Source organism: Eptatretus burgeri, unplaced genomic scaffold (assembly GCF_056783735.1).
Source record: "Eptatretus burgeri isolate ZD-2024b unplaced genomic scaffold, Ebu_testis_v1 Ebu_testis_scaffold_1199, whole genome shotgun sequence".
NCBI lineage: Eukaryota > Metazoa > Chordata > Myxini > Myxiniformes > Myxinidae > Eptatretus > Eptatretus burgeri.
This window is the reverse complement of record NW_028223148.1, coordinates 1-17,251: the sequence shown is the minus strand read 5'-3', so window position 1 is coordinate 17,251 and position 17,251 is coordinate 1. Positions and strand designations below refer to the sequence as shown.

Here is a 17,251-nt window from a genome sequence, read left to right as displayed (position 1 = left end):
CAATTGGTGGAACGGAATGTTACACACAAGACAGACGGACGGACAAAAAAGGCAAATTATTGTATTGATGGACAAATCAACAAAGCATCTGAGGTTTTAACCGTACATCACAGCATAATGAGCTTTGTGATCAGACAGGAAAGTCAAACAGGTAGAACTTACATGATTGTAAAAAAATTAAAAAACACAAAGCAAAGCCAAACAGGTCTTGGTTGTTTGCGAGAACTTGCTTGATAAAAAAAAATGTGGAGAAAAAACAAAAGCTGGGTTTCTTCTTTTTTTTTCAAATAAAAATGTTAATTTTTAAATACAAAAAATAGTTTTGATCTTCAACAGTTTTTCACTGCATTTCTCACCACGTACTCACCTTCCGGTTTGTGTAGGTCGCAAAAGCAAAGCCACGGTTCCCCCCATTGAAGTCCATCATGAGTCGAAACTCGTATATCTGACCGACATTTGCAAATACCGGCACAAGTTCATCCTCATACACATCATCAGGGATCTTCCCGATGAAGACCTCACAGCCCCATGGTGGAGGAGGGCCAATCCAGTCTAAAGAAATCAAGGCTTGGTCATCAAAAATAACAAAACATCCAAAATCACATTACTGTTGTACCAATGCACACATAATTATTAAACGTCAGCCATTCTGATGAACGACTCGAGATCTTGAGAAGAACAAGTGGAAGTTTTATATTCAGCTTCTATGTACACATACAGCAACCTCTCAATTTACACAAAAGCTGTGTTCTTCAAGATAGTCGTGGAATTGAAAAATGTGTAAAATAAAACTAATTTCCCTATCTATACTAATAAATGTCAGTGTGTGTGTGTGTGTGTGTGTGTGTGTGTGTGTGTGTGTGTGTGTGTGTGTGTGTGTGTGTGTGTGTGTTCGTAAAGCATAACATATTCTATCTGATAACTACCCTACCCCCACTACCACCACCCCTCTATCTCTTTGTCCCATCCCAGCTGTACTCCCTCCCAATACAGTGCAGCACCCTCCTCCCACACCTCGATCACTCTCTCCTCCTCTCTCTTTCTGGACATATCCAGAAAGTGATTATGTCTGGATGGTGGTTATCTCCATACGTGTCTGGACGGTGGCTTTGTCTGGGTGATGTTTGTCTGCAGACGGGTCCAGGCAGGGTTTGTCTCCAGATGTGTTCTGATGGTATTTATCTCCGGACGTCTCCGGATTGGAGTTTGTCTCAGGACGTGTCCGGGCGGTGTTTACATCCAGACAGGAGTTTGTCTCCGAGCACTGGTACAAAATGAATTTTTTGTCAAACATTTGACAAAATTTGTCAAATTTTGACAAACAAAAGTGGTGTTTGTCTCTGGACAGCTTGGCTCTGGACGCGTCCAGGCATTGTCTATGTGCAGACTGGAGTTTGTCTCTGGACGTGTCCGGGTGGTGTTTGTCTCCAGACTGTGTTTATCTCTGGACATGTCAAGGCGGTGTTTATCTCCAGGCGGTATTTATCGTATGACTGGTACAAAATGAATTTCAGTAAATATTTTGTTTCCCTCTTCATTGTCATTCTATGCTGAAGTATTTTGATGAGACAGTATGAATCGAAATTAACGCTCGACCGCATGTATACCTTCCCTTCCTCGCACCTCTCCCTGCCTTCCCTTCCCCCACACCTCCTCACTCCCTCTCCTCTCTTTCCCCTCTCTACCCCACCCCCCTCTCCGTATTCCAATCAGCGAAGCAACGGGTGATATTTGCAAGTCAGGAATAATGTAATAGGTGGAGGCTCGGGGGAGTGCTGCCTCACCCCTCATCTTTAATGTCCTATTTTTACAATTATATTGCTTTATTATTTAAATTATAATGTTTAAGATATAAACAACAAAAAATAGTGAAAAAAATACAGCCTACTGTTGCATTGAAGAAATTCTAACAACTAAAAATAGAAAAATTAAAGAGAAAGGCGATGTTAACAGTCACGTTGGCTGCTGCTGATAATGTCTTGTTGTTTCTGGAGGTGGTGGAGATGAAGGGAGTGGAGGAGTTATGGAGGAGGGGGATCATCTGGGTCAGATGACCTGGGCGAATACGGTAGCGAAGATGGTGGTGTTGTTGGTGGTGACGGAGGTTAAATTGGAGAGGGTATGAGATGCGGTTTAGCTCTTTGACCGCTCGATGTTGAGGGCTCAGTGGCATCGTCCTTCGGACGTTGTTTCCCTTCCTTCAGCGTTGTCTCCCAAAAGCAGAGTGAAACAATGCTTCGCTCCTTTAAATCCAGGTTGGTCTTCTCCTCACGAGAAATGTACGTCCTACGTGACCTCCTGGTTCAAAATAGGCGTCTCATCAACGCTGAAAATTTGTTTTGGAGAATATCAACCTTCCTCAATAATGGCGTCCATCAACGCAGAAAACGTTTTGGCTGCAATGGTCTCGGCAGCAGCAGAAGCCCCTCCGGTCATTTTAATGTTGTCAAAGTTGTCAAAGGTACATCACATTGGGTGATGAAGGTCGTGGTCAAGTTTCATCGAAATTGTGTTTGGAGTTTCGGAGAAGAAAGCAAACATATTTTAGGGGGCAATGCCTCAATAATGTGTTTGCTTCCAAATCCTGTGTCCCCCAACGCCTTGCTGTCTGGACCCACCCCACACGGTCATACCCAACTGCTCCTGGACACTGTGTCTCTTTCACCTGAGAAGATGGATAAGTTTCTGGCTGATAAACCTATCAGCTTACTTCCAATCACCACAAATGTCATGGAATCAATGCATTATCACAGTTGATTTGAGATCCATCCTTTTCTCCAACGGCCTCATGTCAAATCACCAATTCGGATTCAGAGAAGTTCACTCTGCCTTGATTATGCTGCTTCTACTCTCCCAACATTGGATGGAGGACCTCAATGTCAGGAACGAGATAAGGGCCGTCTCTCTGGAGATATCTCAAGATGTCCATGCAGCTTGGACCCCACCTTGCTCTCCATAACTCTCTGACTATGGCATCCAAGGCAAAGTGCACACTCGGCTTACTCACTTCCTCTCTTCCCCTAAGCCAATGTGCGGCACTCAACAGAATCCTTCCATCTCCTCTCCCTGTCAAGGCTGGAGTACTCCTGTTCTGGGCCCTGTCCTATTCCTTATCTTCATCCATGATTTCTCTGACTCTCTGGAAAATCCTCTTTATCTCTTTTTCTGATGACTCCACTTAAATACTGATGAGTTGGTCGAACACTTGGAACGTTTCTTTCAATCCTCACAAATCTTACTTTCTCCGCAAAAGGACTGTCTGTCAACCCCTCCTCTCCCATCTACTTTCTTAACATTCCTCTTGAAGAAGTTCAGTCACTTCAACTTTTCGGTCTGACTATCAGCCATGAACTTTCTTGGGAAAAACCACATCTCTAAGTTGGCTTCCAAAGCTAGTCGCCGAATGGGCATCCACTGTTGTGCAAAGTTCTTCCTTGGAACACCTGAACAAGGCCTTCATCAGTTGCTTGATGGAGCACCGCCATCCCCTCTGGGCTGGTGCCCCTGCTTCCCACCTTGCTCAGTTTGACGCCATGGAAACCAAGGAATTTAAGATCACTCCAATCTCAGGTGATGAAGCTCAGTCCATGGGCCGATCACTTTATCACGGCACACAGGTCGGTGGTCTGTCTGCGTTCTACCGTCTCCTTCCTGGTCTTTAACACACATCCCTCTCCGTGCTTTCTCTCCCACCCTCTCCCCATCGTTTTTTCTCTGCAGGGTGCACATGGTCCACCTGCAACCCCCTTCTGCTGAAACTCTCAAAATCGAGAATCACTGCTCACCTCCACTTATTTGGTTCCTCGAGTCCTACCCCCCCCCCCTCACCTGTTGAACCAACTTCCATAATAATCTCTTAAATCCCATTCTTTCATCCAAATCTTCAAGACGGCTGTTCACCACCATCTCTCAGATCACCACCAATCCAAAACCATGTTCTTTTCGAGATTTTCTTCCCTAGAGTTTGCTTCTGTATCCATCTTGTCCAACCCCCTGTATACTCTCCCGTCCCTCATTCTTACTCACGTCCCTCGTTTGTAATTCTCCTTATATTTTGTCCCTCGGCCGAACTTTTGGCGGTTCCCTCATCTCTTCCTGCGGTTCCTTTTGTTCTGTTGCGTCCTGATCCACCTCTGTGTTGTCGCTCTTCCATGAGCCTTGACTTTGTGTACTAAAAGTCAGACGATTTAAAGAAGTGTGAAAGTTCATCTTCATTGCTGTTTGCCTTGGAACCAGAGGGTCGTGCACCAGTGATACCTCACTGCTTCTTCTTCTTCTTCTTCTTCTTCTTCTTCTTCTTCTTCTTCTTCTTCTTCTTCTTCTTCTTCTTCTTCTTCTTCTTTAACCAGCACTTATCACGTTTGTAGGATCCAAATTTTTAGCCGCGTCTCGCGTAGCGAACGTGGCTCTAAGAGAGCTCTGCGTTCTTCTTCTTCTTCTTCTTCTTCTTCTTCTTGTTGTTCTTCTTCTTGTGAAGACAAAACCTTTAGGACACGGCTCTTTTATATACAGGATCCGGATCTCCTTCAATACTAAACACCTGTACACATCCTCGCATTGAGGGTGCCTTTCGAGAGCGTCTATCATGAACTTTAAAATATATTCGGACATTTGCTTTAAAGTTTCGAAAAGTTCACGTTGCTATTTAAAGATTATTCCATTTAATGTGTTGTAATTTCGTAAATACACGATTTTCTCGTCATGAACGACTATTGGCTCCATCAAGGCACGTGATGAAATATCGGAAGTTGTTGTTATTTTTTCTTTCTTCTTCTTCTTCTTTTTGTTCTTCTTCTTCTGATGAAGGCAAAACCTTCAGGTCGCGGCTCTTGGACACATTTGTCCTTGTTTTTACCACGATGCTCTTCACAAGCGGTTTAAACAGTCATTTTCTCACAATTCATCATGAATAGACACCCGAGCCACCACCCGTCGCCATATCCGAGGGGTCGATCCATTTTCAGTACACAATGCACGCTTTATATAAAAAAAATCCCAATTTGTTTCAGGATTTCAACCCAGATACTGATATAATTGGTGAGACGGTGATCTCCGATCGTCAAATACGTTATCAGATGTGAAAAATAACCGTCAATTAAAGAAATTACGATGGAGACGATCAGCGAAGGAGTCACGTGACTTCTCGAACATGCTAATTATAATTCAAAAACCGAAAAATAGTGCAAACGGAACGTATACAATCGAGTTGAAGGGAATTTTACTGCTCATCGAAACGACGTAACTTGCAAGGATGAAAGAAGAGGTTGTAAAAAAAAAACAACAAAAAAAAATGTTACCACCTCAGCTAACTTATCCATATATATACACCCTGCGGTGGTCAACTCACTGTGAGCTGCTCTGGAGTTGGAATCCACTGAACAACAATTGGAATGTTCTGGCAATTGATAGAAAAAACATCCCACACCGTCCACCCAAAAGCACATCACAATATGTCAAATTTTGTTGATATTTCTGTTCAATATTTTTTTCTGCTTGATAAATGAAATGTTTTTTTCTGCAAATATAGGCCAGGGCACGCAAGGACTTTCATGCTCTTGTTCTTGAAGCCGTTGATCGCGATGTTGCTTGAGCCGGATGCTCGGGATCGTCGTCCCGTCGGAACATCAATCATCAGCGCGGTCGAAAGCCATTTGCACTCTGAAGCAGGTTTGGTTCCGTTCCTCGTTCCCTCTGTCCTTACGAGTCTCCCAGAGTCCCTGCCGCTGAAAAGCCATCCCCATATCATGTTACTGTCACCACGATGCTTCACGGAAGGGATGGTGTGAGATGGGTGATCCGCCGGACTCGCGCTTCGCATTCCCGCCAAAGAGTTCGATCTTCTTCTCATCGGACCACGGAATATCCTGCCTCGTGCTCTCAGAGTCTTTCTCGTGTCTTTCAGCAAACTCCAGTCATGCCGTCACGTACCTTTTTCTCAGCAGTGGCTTCTGTATGGCCAATCTCCCGCCAAGCCGAGATTTGTGAAGTCAGAGTGGTTCGGTCAGGGTGGTCATTGGGTTCTTGGTCACCTCCCTGACCAAGGTACGTCTTGCACAGTCGCTCAGTTTAGTTTGATGGGAAGCTCGAGGAAGAGTCTGGGTAGTTTCACAGGAGGGAGCGGGAGGGGTGGGATGGGAGTCCAGAGGGAGGGGTAGCGGTGTGAGGAGGGAGGCGAAGGAGTGGGAAAAGGGACACGGCGTTGCCCGGCGTTGGGCAATGCTGGGTATCTTTGCTAGTGTATTGCAAGAAAAAGCCAGCACAGTATAGAGAGGAGAACGTTGTTTGGAACCGAACCTTGTCATTCCCATTCTTTTCCATCCAATATACATTGTGTCTCAGTTCATCAAGCAGTGTGGCAGAATACATGTGCATAAAAGAGAAGTTTTCTCCGATAGTCACAATTTGTTGAAGACTGATGGAATGTTCTGAACAGCTAGAAGGACAATTTTCATGTTTTCTTCCTAATAACCTAGTCAATGCGACGAATGAGTGATAACTAATAAATTCCTCCTGAATCAATAGCTATGCATACCGGGTGGGGGCCCAAACCGCCGCTGTCCATTTGCCTGGATCATGTTGTATCCGGTTTCCTCCATGAGATCCAGCAAAGCATGTGTGACCGTTTTGGCCTTTGCGCCTTGAGCCGAAGTCATTTTTGGAGATCTCATCGGGTCAGGAGACCGAACAATACCTGTAAAACCCAAAAAAATGTTGCTTGCATGTTCTCCTGGATTCCATTCTTTTTAAATACTTTCAGAATAGCAATCATGTTTCCACGAGGAGTTGAACATCAATATGTTAATGAGTTGGAGACAAATTACAGTCGAGTCTGGTTTCCATTTGAAGGATGACAACATTTGTTTAGGACAGTCTCTATTATGTTACCATTTTCTGCGTTTACTTTGCATTTTAGTAATTCACAGGGAGGTATTTACAAATCATACATCTAATACGAATACCAGTTTTCAGCTCAAGAGGAACGGATCAAAAAAACAATAGGAGCAATACCCCTGGGCGCTCACTTGGTAGCGGCTGGATAAGATACCCAGGGAACCACTGGATGGCATGGACGACCCACAAAATATATAATGTTGAAGAAAGTTTTTAAAAAAATGGATATTTTATCAATGGCATGAACGAAGTTTGATACATCAAGGGTGATGAAGGTTGTAGTCAAGTTACATCAAAATTGAATGTCGTTTCTGAGAAGACGACAAATACCTATTTTGGAGGGCAACCCCCCCCCCCCGTAGAACCCCTTAGACGTGGAATTTTTTAATGACATGAACAAACTTTGATACGTCATGGGTGATGAAGGTTGGAGTCAAGTTTCATCAAAATTCTCTGTGTCGTTTCGGAGGAGAATGCAAATACATATTTCAGGGGGTAACTCCCCCGTAAGCCCCCTTAGACCTGGAATTTTTTTAATTGCATGAACAAACTTTTACACGTAATGGGTGATCAAGGATGTCGTCAAGTTTCATCAAAAATTGGGTGTGTAGTTTCAAATAAGAAAACAATTACCTATTTTGGGGGGCAACCCCCCCCCCCCGTAAACACCCTTAGACCTGGAATTTTTTACTTGCATGAAAAAACTTTGATACATCATGGGTGATGAAGGTTGTGGTCAAGTTTCATCAAAACTGTGTGTGCAGTTTCTGAGAAGAACACAAACACCTATTTTGGGGGGCAACACCCATGTAGACCCCCTGAGACCGGGAATTTTTTAATTGCATGAACAAACTTTGATACGTCATGGGTGATGAAGGTTGTGGTCAAGTTTCATCAAAATTGTTTGTGTAGTTTCGGAGAAGAACGAAATACCTATTTTGGGGTTAAACCCCCACGTAGACCCCTTTAAGGCCAGATTTTTTTATGCCATAAACAAACTATGGTACATACAGGGTGATGAATGTTGTGGTAAAATTTCATCGAAATAATTTGTGTATTTTCAGAGAAGTAGTTGCAAGTGTTTATGGACGGACCGAAGGACGACGCGCCATCCCATAAGCTCCGCAGACAGATGTTCCCGGTGAGTTAAATATTGGAAACAGGATCTGATATTGTTCTTTTTATTTTAAAGCATCTTTAATGAAACTGAGATCGTGTCCATTCGTGTTCGCATCACTTTATGAAATTCTCCTTCATGAATCACAAACCGCCTGGAACCTCTTCCCCTTTCCCCATTGAAATGATGATCCGATATTCGGGGAATTTCTCGGAACAACCGTGAATGTGGGGGTTTTACTGTAATTAGTGTGAACTAATTAACGAGTGATGCATTATGGGTCAAAAGGTCGGCTTGCGGCCACCATCTTAGATTGAAGCCGTCATCTTAGATTGAAGCCGTCATCTTAGATTGGAGCCACCATCTTCACTTGGAGCCACCATCTTAGATTGAAGCCACCATCTCAGATTGGAGCCACCATCTTAGATTGGAGCCACCATCTTAGATTGGAGCCACCATAGTGGATTGAAGCCACCATGTTCGATTGGAGCCACCATGTTAGATTGAAGCCACCATCTTAGATTGAAGCCACCATCTTAGATTGGATCCACCATGTTAGATTGAAGCCACCATGTAAGATTGGAGACACCATGTTAGATTGAAGCCACCATGTTAGATTGGATCCACCATGTTAGATTGGATCCACCATGTTAGATTGGATCCACCATGTTAGATTGGAGACACCATGTTAGATTGAAGCCACCATGTTAGATTGGATCCACCATGTTAGATTGGATCCACCATGTTAGATTGGATCCACCATGTTAGATTGGAGCCACCATGTTAGATTGGATCCACCATGTTAGATTGAAGCCACCATGTAAGATTGGAGACACCATGTTAGATTGAAGCCACCATGTTAGATTGGATCCACCATGTTAGATTGGATCCACCATGTTAGATTGGAGCCACCATGTTAGATTGGAGACACTATGTTAGATTGGAGCCACCATAGTAGATTGGAGACACTATGTTAGATTGGAGACACTATGTTAGATTGGAGCCACCATAGTAGATTGGAGACACCATGTTAGATTGGAGCCACCATGTTAGATTGAAGCCACCATCTTAGATTGGAGCCACCATCTTAGATTGGAGCCACCATCTTAGATTGAAGCCACCGTCTTAGATTGGAGCCACCAACTTAGATTGAAGCCACCATCTTAGATTGGAGCCACCATCTTAGATTGAAGCCACCATCTCAGATTGGAACCACCATCTTGAATGAAACCACCAACTTAGATTGAAGCCACCATCTTAGATTGGAGCCACCATCTTAGATTGAAGCCACCATCTTAGATTGGAGCCACCATCTCAGATCAGAGCCACCATCTTAGATTTGAGCCACCAAGTTCGATTGAAGCCACCATCTCAGATTGGAGCCACCATCTTAGAATGGAGTCACCATCTTATATTAGAGCCACCATCTTAGAGTGGAGCCACCATCATAGATTGAAGCCACCATCTCAGATTAAAGCCACCATCTTCGATTGAAGCCACCATCTCAGATTGGAGCCACCCACTTAGATAGAAGCCACCATCTTAGATTGGAGCCACCATCTTAGATTGAAGCCACCATCTCAGATTGGAGCCACCATCTTAGAATGAAGCCACCAACTTAGATTGTAGCCACCATCTTACATTGGAGCCACCATCATAGACTGAAGCCACCATGTTAGATTGGAGCCACCATCTCAGATTGGAGCCACCATAGTGGATTGAAGCCACCATGTTAGATTGGAGCCACCATGTTAGATTGAAGCCACCATCTTAGATTGAAGCCACCATGTAAGATTGGAGACACCATGTTAGATTGAAGCCACCATGTTAGATTGGATCCACCATGTTAGATTGGATCCACCATGTTAGATTGGATCCACCATGTTAGATTGGAGCCACCATGTTAGATTGGAGCCGCCATGTTAGATTGGAGACACCATGTTAGATTGGAGACACTATGTTAGATTGGAGCCACCATAGTAGATTGGAGACACCATGTTAGATTGGAGCCACCATGTTAGATTGGAGCCACCATGTTAGATTGGATCCACCATGTTAGATTGGAGACACCATGTTAGATTGAAGACACCATGTTAGATTGGAGACACCATGTTAGATTGGAGACACCATGTTAGATTGGAGACACCATGTTAGATTGGAGATACCATGTGAGATTGGATCCACCATGTTAGATTGGAGACACCATGTTAGATTGGAGACACCATGTTAGATTGGAGACACCATGTTAGATTGGAGACACCATGTTAGATTGGAGACACCATGTTAGATTGGAGACACCATCCTCGATTGGAGACACCATGTTAGATTGGAGACACCATACTAGATTGGAGCCTCCATGTTAGATTGGAGACACCATGTTAGATTGGAGACACCATTTTAGATTGGAGACACCATCCTCGATCGGAGACACCATCCTAGATTGGAGACACCATGTTAGATTGGAGACACCATCCTAGATTTGAGACACCATGTTAGATTGGAGACACCATGTCAGATTGGAGACACCATGTCAGATTGGAGACACCATCCTAGATTGGAGACACCATGTTAGATTGGAGACACCATGTTAGATTGGAGACACCATCCTCGATTGGAGACACCATGTTAGATTGGAGATACCATCGTAGATTGGAGACACCATCCTAGATTGGAGACACCATGTTAGATTGGAGACAGCATCCTCGATTGGAGACACCATCCGAGATTGGAGACACCATGTTAGATTGGAGACACCATGTTAGATTGGAGACACCATGTTAGATTGGAGCCACCATGTTAGATTGGAGACACCATGTTCGATTGGAGACACCATCCTCGATCGGAGACACCATCCTAGATTGGAGACACCATGTTAGATTGGAGACACCATCCTAGATTTGAGACACCATGTTAGATTGGAGACACCATGTCAGATTGGAGACACCATTTTAGATTGGAGACACCATGTTAGATTGGAGACACCATGTTAGATTGGAGACACCATCCTAGATTGGAGACACCATGTTAGATTGGAGACACCATGTTAGATTGGAGACACCATCCTCGATTGGAGACACCATGTTAGATTGGAGACACCATGTTAGATTGGAGACACCATCGTAGATTGGAGACACCATCCTAGATTGGAGACACCATGTTAGATTGGAGACAGCATCCTCGATTGGAGACACCATGTTAGATTGGAGACACCATGTTAGATTGGAGACACCATGTAAGATTGAAGACACCATGTCAGAGTGGAGACACCATGTTAGACTGGAGCCACCATCCTAGATTGGAGACACCATGTTATAATATTATATAATGAGTTTTTGATGATTACAAATCAGTTTAGTAAAACGATGACACGTCGTGTAATAATCGGGTTGTCACTGTGTCCGACACTCTCATGTTGAGTTTACAGACAACACTTCCACCAGTTTGTCCTCTCTCTCCGTTTTAAAAAAAATTAACTCGTTGTGCACGATCGACAACAAGGTGTTCACGTCCGTCCAATCGAACCGTCCGTCACAGGACATCGACATGTCTACCGACATCGACATCGACATCGACGAAGCACTTTGATGTTTTTTCAGAACGACAGTAATTAAAGAAGTGTTCAACCCCGATGGGCAAGACCGACTTGACGACGACGACCCCGGTGGGCAAGACCGACTTGACGACGACGACCCCGGTGTCCCGTAACGAACGTCACGTGACGAACAATCAAACAATGGAATGTCTGATCAATGTGACAACAGCTGGTTAAACATCACAAACGTTCACCAGACAACACAAACGGTTGGTTATGGTATAACTTACCGGAGTTCGTGTGTTTGTAACAGGACGAGAGGCCACGGAACGTTGAAAAACTCCACCCGAACGGCTGGAAACCTCGAAATGTGATTTCCCGCCTTTTTAAAATAATGTTAAAAAAAAACCGAATTTTTTAATGTAACCTCATCAAACGAAATTGAGATATAATAATAATAATAATAATAATTACAATTATAATAATAATAGGAATAGCCAGTCGTAGGAGATTCGGACGAGATTGTAATAAATAATAACGGGTGTCTGCACAAACGGGCCGACATGGCTCGATTGTCCATGTACACCTCAATTTCAGACACGTCGATGTGTCCCGATCCGTCGGTTTGTCCACAATTTCCCGCTTGTCTGCACAAAAATCATTTAAAATCCAAAAATAAAACTTTAATAATTTAGTGTTTTTTTATTATTTATTTATTTATGATTCCAAATCCGGACACGAGAATTATTTAATTTTTAACGTGTTTCTTCACCGTTGAGAGATCGGGACGAGAACGACACGAACATCGCACGACGTGTCAACAAGTTCTTGTGGGTTCGATGTGTTCTCGCGGATCAGGCATCGATGGGGTGAAGGTGAGCGCTCTACCGACTGCCTTTCTTGTTGATGTTGTTATTGTTGTTGTTGATGTTGTTATTGTTGATGTTGTTGTTGATGTTGTTATTGTTGTTGTTGTTAATGTTGTTGTTGTTGATGTTGTTGTTGATGTTGTTGCTATTGATGTTGTTGTTGTTGATGTTGTTGTTGATGTTGTTGATGTTGTTGATGATGATGTTGTTGATGTTGTTGATGTTGTTGATGATGTTGTTGTTGATGTTGTTGATGTTGTTGATGTTGTTGATGTTGTTGATGTTGTTGTTGTTGATGTTGTTGTTGTTGTTGATGTTGTTGTTGATGTTGTTGTTGATGTTGTTGTTGATGTTGATGTTGTCGTTGTTGCTGTTGATTTTGTTGTTGTTGCTGTTGTTGTTGCTGTTGTTGTTGAGGAGGAGGGACTTGTTTCCTTGTGCTGCATGTAGTAGTTATTGAGGAAACAGGGGGCCCTCGCTGAGTGCGAGTCGGATTCCCAGTGCACGGTTTGGACACAAAGGGAGAAATTTTTGTCTGGAGATGTTCGTCAGTACGAGATTTACATCTGAGTTGGGAAGGTACGTGTTGAATTAATACCAGGTGGGGTTGATTCAGCCTGTCATCCTTCTAGGAGATCAAATGAATACACGGCTGCTGGGATGTTTGAGCCACTGGAGTTTCGTGTGTCGGAGTGGTGACCTCTCCAGGATTGTTCTGTGGGAGTGGCGACCTCTGTAAGGGCTGTTCTGTCGGAGTGGCAACTCATTCAGGATTGTCTGGCCTAGGAGGGCACTCCCCCTCCAGGATTGTTCTGTCGGAGTGGCGACCTCTCCAGGATTGTTCCGCCGGAGTGGCGACCTCTCCAGGATTGTTTTGTCAGAGTGGCCACTCCTCCAGGATTGTTTTGTGGGGGGTGGTGACCTCTCCAGCATTGTTTTGTGGGGTGTGACCTCCAGGATTGTTTTGTGGGGTGGTGACCTCTCCAGGATTGTTCTGTGGAGTGGTGACTTGTCTAGATTGTTCAAGTCGGAGTGGCGACCCTCCAGGGATTGTTCTGTCGGAGTGGCGACCTTCCAGGATTGTTCTGTCGGAGTGGCGACCTCTCCAGGATTGTTTTGTCGAGTGGCCACCTTCCAGGATTGCTTTGTGGGGGTGGTGACCTTCCAGGATTGTTTTGTGGGGTAGAGACTTTCCAGGATTGTTTGTGGGGGGTGGTGACCTCAGGTGGATTGGTTCTTGTGGGAGTGGTGACCTCTCCAGGATTGTTCTGTGGGAGTGGTGACCTGTCCAGGATTGTTTGGTCGGAGTGGCGACCTCTCCAGGATTGTTCTGTGGGAGTGGCGACCTGTCCAGGATTGTTTGGTCGGAGTGGCGACCTCTCCAGGATTGTTCTGTCGGAGTGGAGACCTCTCCAGGATTGTTCTGTCGGAGGGGAGACCCCTCCAGGATTGTTTTGTTGGAATAGCGACTTCTCCAGGATTGTTCTGTCGGAGTGGCGACCTCTCCAGGATTGCTCTGTCGGAGTGGCGACCTCTCCAGGATTGTTCTATCGGAGTGGCGACCTCTCCAGGATTGTTCTGTCGGAGTGGCGACCTCTCCAGGATTGTTCTGTCGGAGTGGCGACCTGTCCAGGATTGTTCGGTCGGAGTGGCGACCTCTCCAGGATTGTTCTGTCAGAATGGCGACCTCTCCAGGATTGTTCTGTCAGAGGGTGGTGACTCCTCCAGGATTGTTTTGTGGGGGTGGTGACTTCTCCAGGATTGTTCTGTAGGAGTGGTGACCTGTCCAGGATTGTTCGGCCTAGGAGGGCGACCTCTCCAGGATTGTCAAATTCTGTCGGAGTGGCCACCTCTCCAGGATTGTTTTGTCAGAGTGGCCACCCTCTCCAGGATTGTTTTGTGGGAGGTGGTGACCTCTCCCAGGATTGTTTTGTGGGGGTGGTGACCTCTCCAGGATTGTTCTGTGGGGGTGGCGACCTCCAGGATTGTTCTATCAGAGTGGCGACCTCTCCAGGATTGTTCTGTCGAAGTGGCGATTCCTCTCCAGGATTGTTCTGTCGGAGTGGCGACCTCTCCAGGATTGTTCTGTCGGAGTGGCGACCTCTCCAAGATTGTTCTGTCGGAGTGGCGACTCTCTCCAGGATTGTTCTGTCGGGAGTGGCGACCTCTCCCAGGATTGTTCTGTCAGATGGGCGACCTCTCCAGGATTGTTTTGTCAGAGTGGCGACCTCTCCAGGATTGTTCTGTCGGAGTGGCGACCTCTCCAGGATTGTTCCTGTCGGGAGTGGCGACCTCTCCAGGATTGTTTTGTCAGAGTGGCGACCTTCTCCAGGATTGTTCGGTCGGGAGGGCGACCTCTCCAGGATTGTTCTGTCGGAGTGGCGACCTCTCCAGGATTGTTCTGTCGGGAGGCACCCTCCAGATTGATGAGTGTTCACGACCTCCTCGTGGATGATGAAAGTTCTCAAACAGCTCGACAGAGACAGGCTCGGTGGAGACGGAATCGGCGGATGGCTGGTGGGCACTCGATCTGGATGGCTGTTGGCTTGCACAACCTTCATCACCCATGAACTACGAAAGTTTGTTCATGACATGAGAAAAATCGGAGTCTCAGGGGGTGCGGTTGCCCCCCCAAAATATATACTTCCTTTCTTCTCCAAAACTACACGCACATTTTCGATGAAACTTGACCACAATCTTCATCGCCCGTGATGTATCAAAGCTTTTTCACACCATCAAAAAAATCGTGGTCTAAGGGGGTCTCCGGGGGAGGGGTGGAGGGCGGTGGTTGCCCCCAAAAAATAATCATTTGCTTTCTTCTCAGAAATTACACAAGCAATTCCGATGAAACTTCGCCACAACCTTCATCACCCGTGATGTACCAAAATTTGTTCATGACATTAAAAAAATCAGGGTCTGCAGTAGTGGTTCCACGGTTCCACCCCAAAATATGTATTTGCTTTCTTCTCGGAAAGTACACACACAAGTTCGATGAAAGTTAACCACGACCTTTATCACCAGTGATTTACCAAAGTTTATTCACAGCATTCAAAAAAAAAAAAATCCATCGTATTTCCTTTCTTCAACATTTCATATTTTGTGGGTCATCCATGCCTTCCAGTGGTTCCCTGGTTGTCTTATCCAGCCACTACCAGGTGAGTGCCCAGGTGTATTGACCTTATGTTTTAAAAAATATATATAATCTAAGGATCGCAGTGGAGCTGCCACACACACATGAACGTACAGACGAACAAACAAAGACTGTTGGACAAGACAGTCACTGAGCTTGGCAGAAGTGCGTCACTTCCGGGGCACTGTGAACACCAGGGGACGTCACAACAATTCCTTTTCACGCCTTTCTCCGCACACTCAGCCAGGGCATTTCCTAACGAGGAACTCTCCTCCTCCCCATGGATGCCAAATCCTATGGTATTTTCCATGTTCTTAACCTTTTAAATATTGAGCGTCATTATTGCAAGGAAGCAACTCTGTTCCAATTTTGGCAATGTCTTTGGTCCGACTCAGCGTTTTGAACGGCCGACCTCCCAGAATCGGAGTGGGAACGCACTCAACCATTGGCACCCTCCGAATCTGGTCAAGTATGTGTTGGTCAGAGAGTTTGGGAATTTATTTACTCATTGTTCAAGGTACAGATGAAACTCACCTACTATAGTTGAAAGGTACCGTGGAACCTTTAACTGGGACAGGGACAGGTATCCCACTGCATGATGCACTGCCAACAGATTTTTACTGACAATTTCACCATGCCACAAGGCAAAAGGCAAATTTCAAAATTGGGGTGACTATAAGTTTGGCTCCATTTGAATATTAAACTCACAAGACAAGCTATTTCCATCAAGATGTAGAAACACTCCCCTCCCCCTCCGTTCCCTCTACCTAGTGAAAAACACCGACTCAAAATCAAGGCACCGATAAACCAGCAGCAGCACCTGGTGGAGTGCATCGTCTCGCCTCCTGCACTCATTCTGAACTAAATTCCATATTTAAATTCCTGTTGTGGGTCCACTGCTATTTTGGCCCATATACCCGTATCATCTCTTCATCCCTATTATAAATACCGTTGCTGTTATCAGTGGCTTTGTTGATTATTGATTGATTATTAGGATATTCAATGATCACTTTTGGTGTGCACATTTTGTCTAAATTATTATTAGTAGAGATGAATATGAAAAAAAAATAAAATGAAAACTGTCCTCCCTCTGGTTATAATCAACCATATGTATGAAGTTTAGCATTGATCTGTTAAGCAGTTCTGGAGAAGAAGAATTTTTTGTGTTTTTACTTTCAATACAATATTTTGCTGCCAGACCAAGTAACTGATGACGTCATCAATTTAATTATTCACCCACATCCGGTCGTAGATCAGCTTTATGAATTTTCATTTTTTAGGATAAAGATTTCAATTCAGCCAATTATGCCTGGAATTCCCACTTCACCGATGACGTCATTGTTATCACCCTATATACCCCAATCGAGAGTTGATGACGTACGCCGGGTTCCAATTTTTTTCGTTGAGCGCTTTTTCGGAGAAAATGATGTCGAATTTTTCTTCCTTTAATCCAACATGGCTGCCATACCTTTTGTGATTTGTGATGTCAGAGATATCAATAACATATTCTCCATGAGGATTCCCTGCTGTGTAGTAAAGTTTCACATCGATCAACCAAGCGGTTGCGGAGAAGAAAAAAAAAACAATTAAGCGAAAATATATAGATGTGGACACACACACACACACACACACACACACACACACACACACACACACACACACACACACACACACACACACACACACATAGACAGAGTGTTGCCATCGTCCCA

General features: G+C 44.6%; 1 protein-coding gene across 1 annotated transcript; it reads right to left on the bottom strand.

The window, feature by feature from the left end:
* Positions 1-43: 43 nt before the first annotated feature.
* LOC147006900 (putative RNA-binding protein 46) lies at positions 44-11,916 on the bottom strand. Its single transcript, XM_085867740.1, has 3 exons — positions 11,831-11,916; positions 6,533-6,691; positions 44-552 (listed from the first exon to the last, which is right to left on the bottom strand). Exons 2-3 carry the CDS (start codon positions 6,666-6,668, stop codon positions 353-355), a joined length of 336 nt encoding a protein of 111 aa, XP_085723866.1. The 5' UTR covers positions 6,669-6,691; positions 11,831-11,916; the 3' UTR covers positions 44-352.
* Between the last annotated feature and the right edge of the window lie 5,335 nt (positions 11,917-17,251).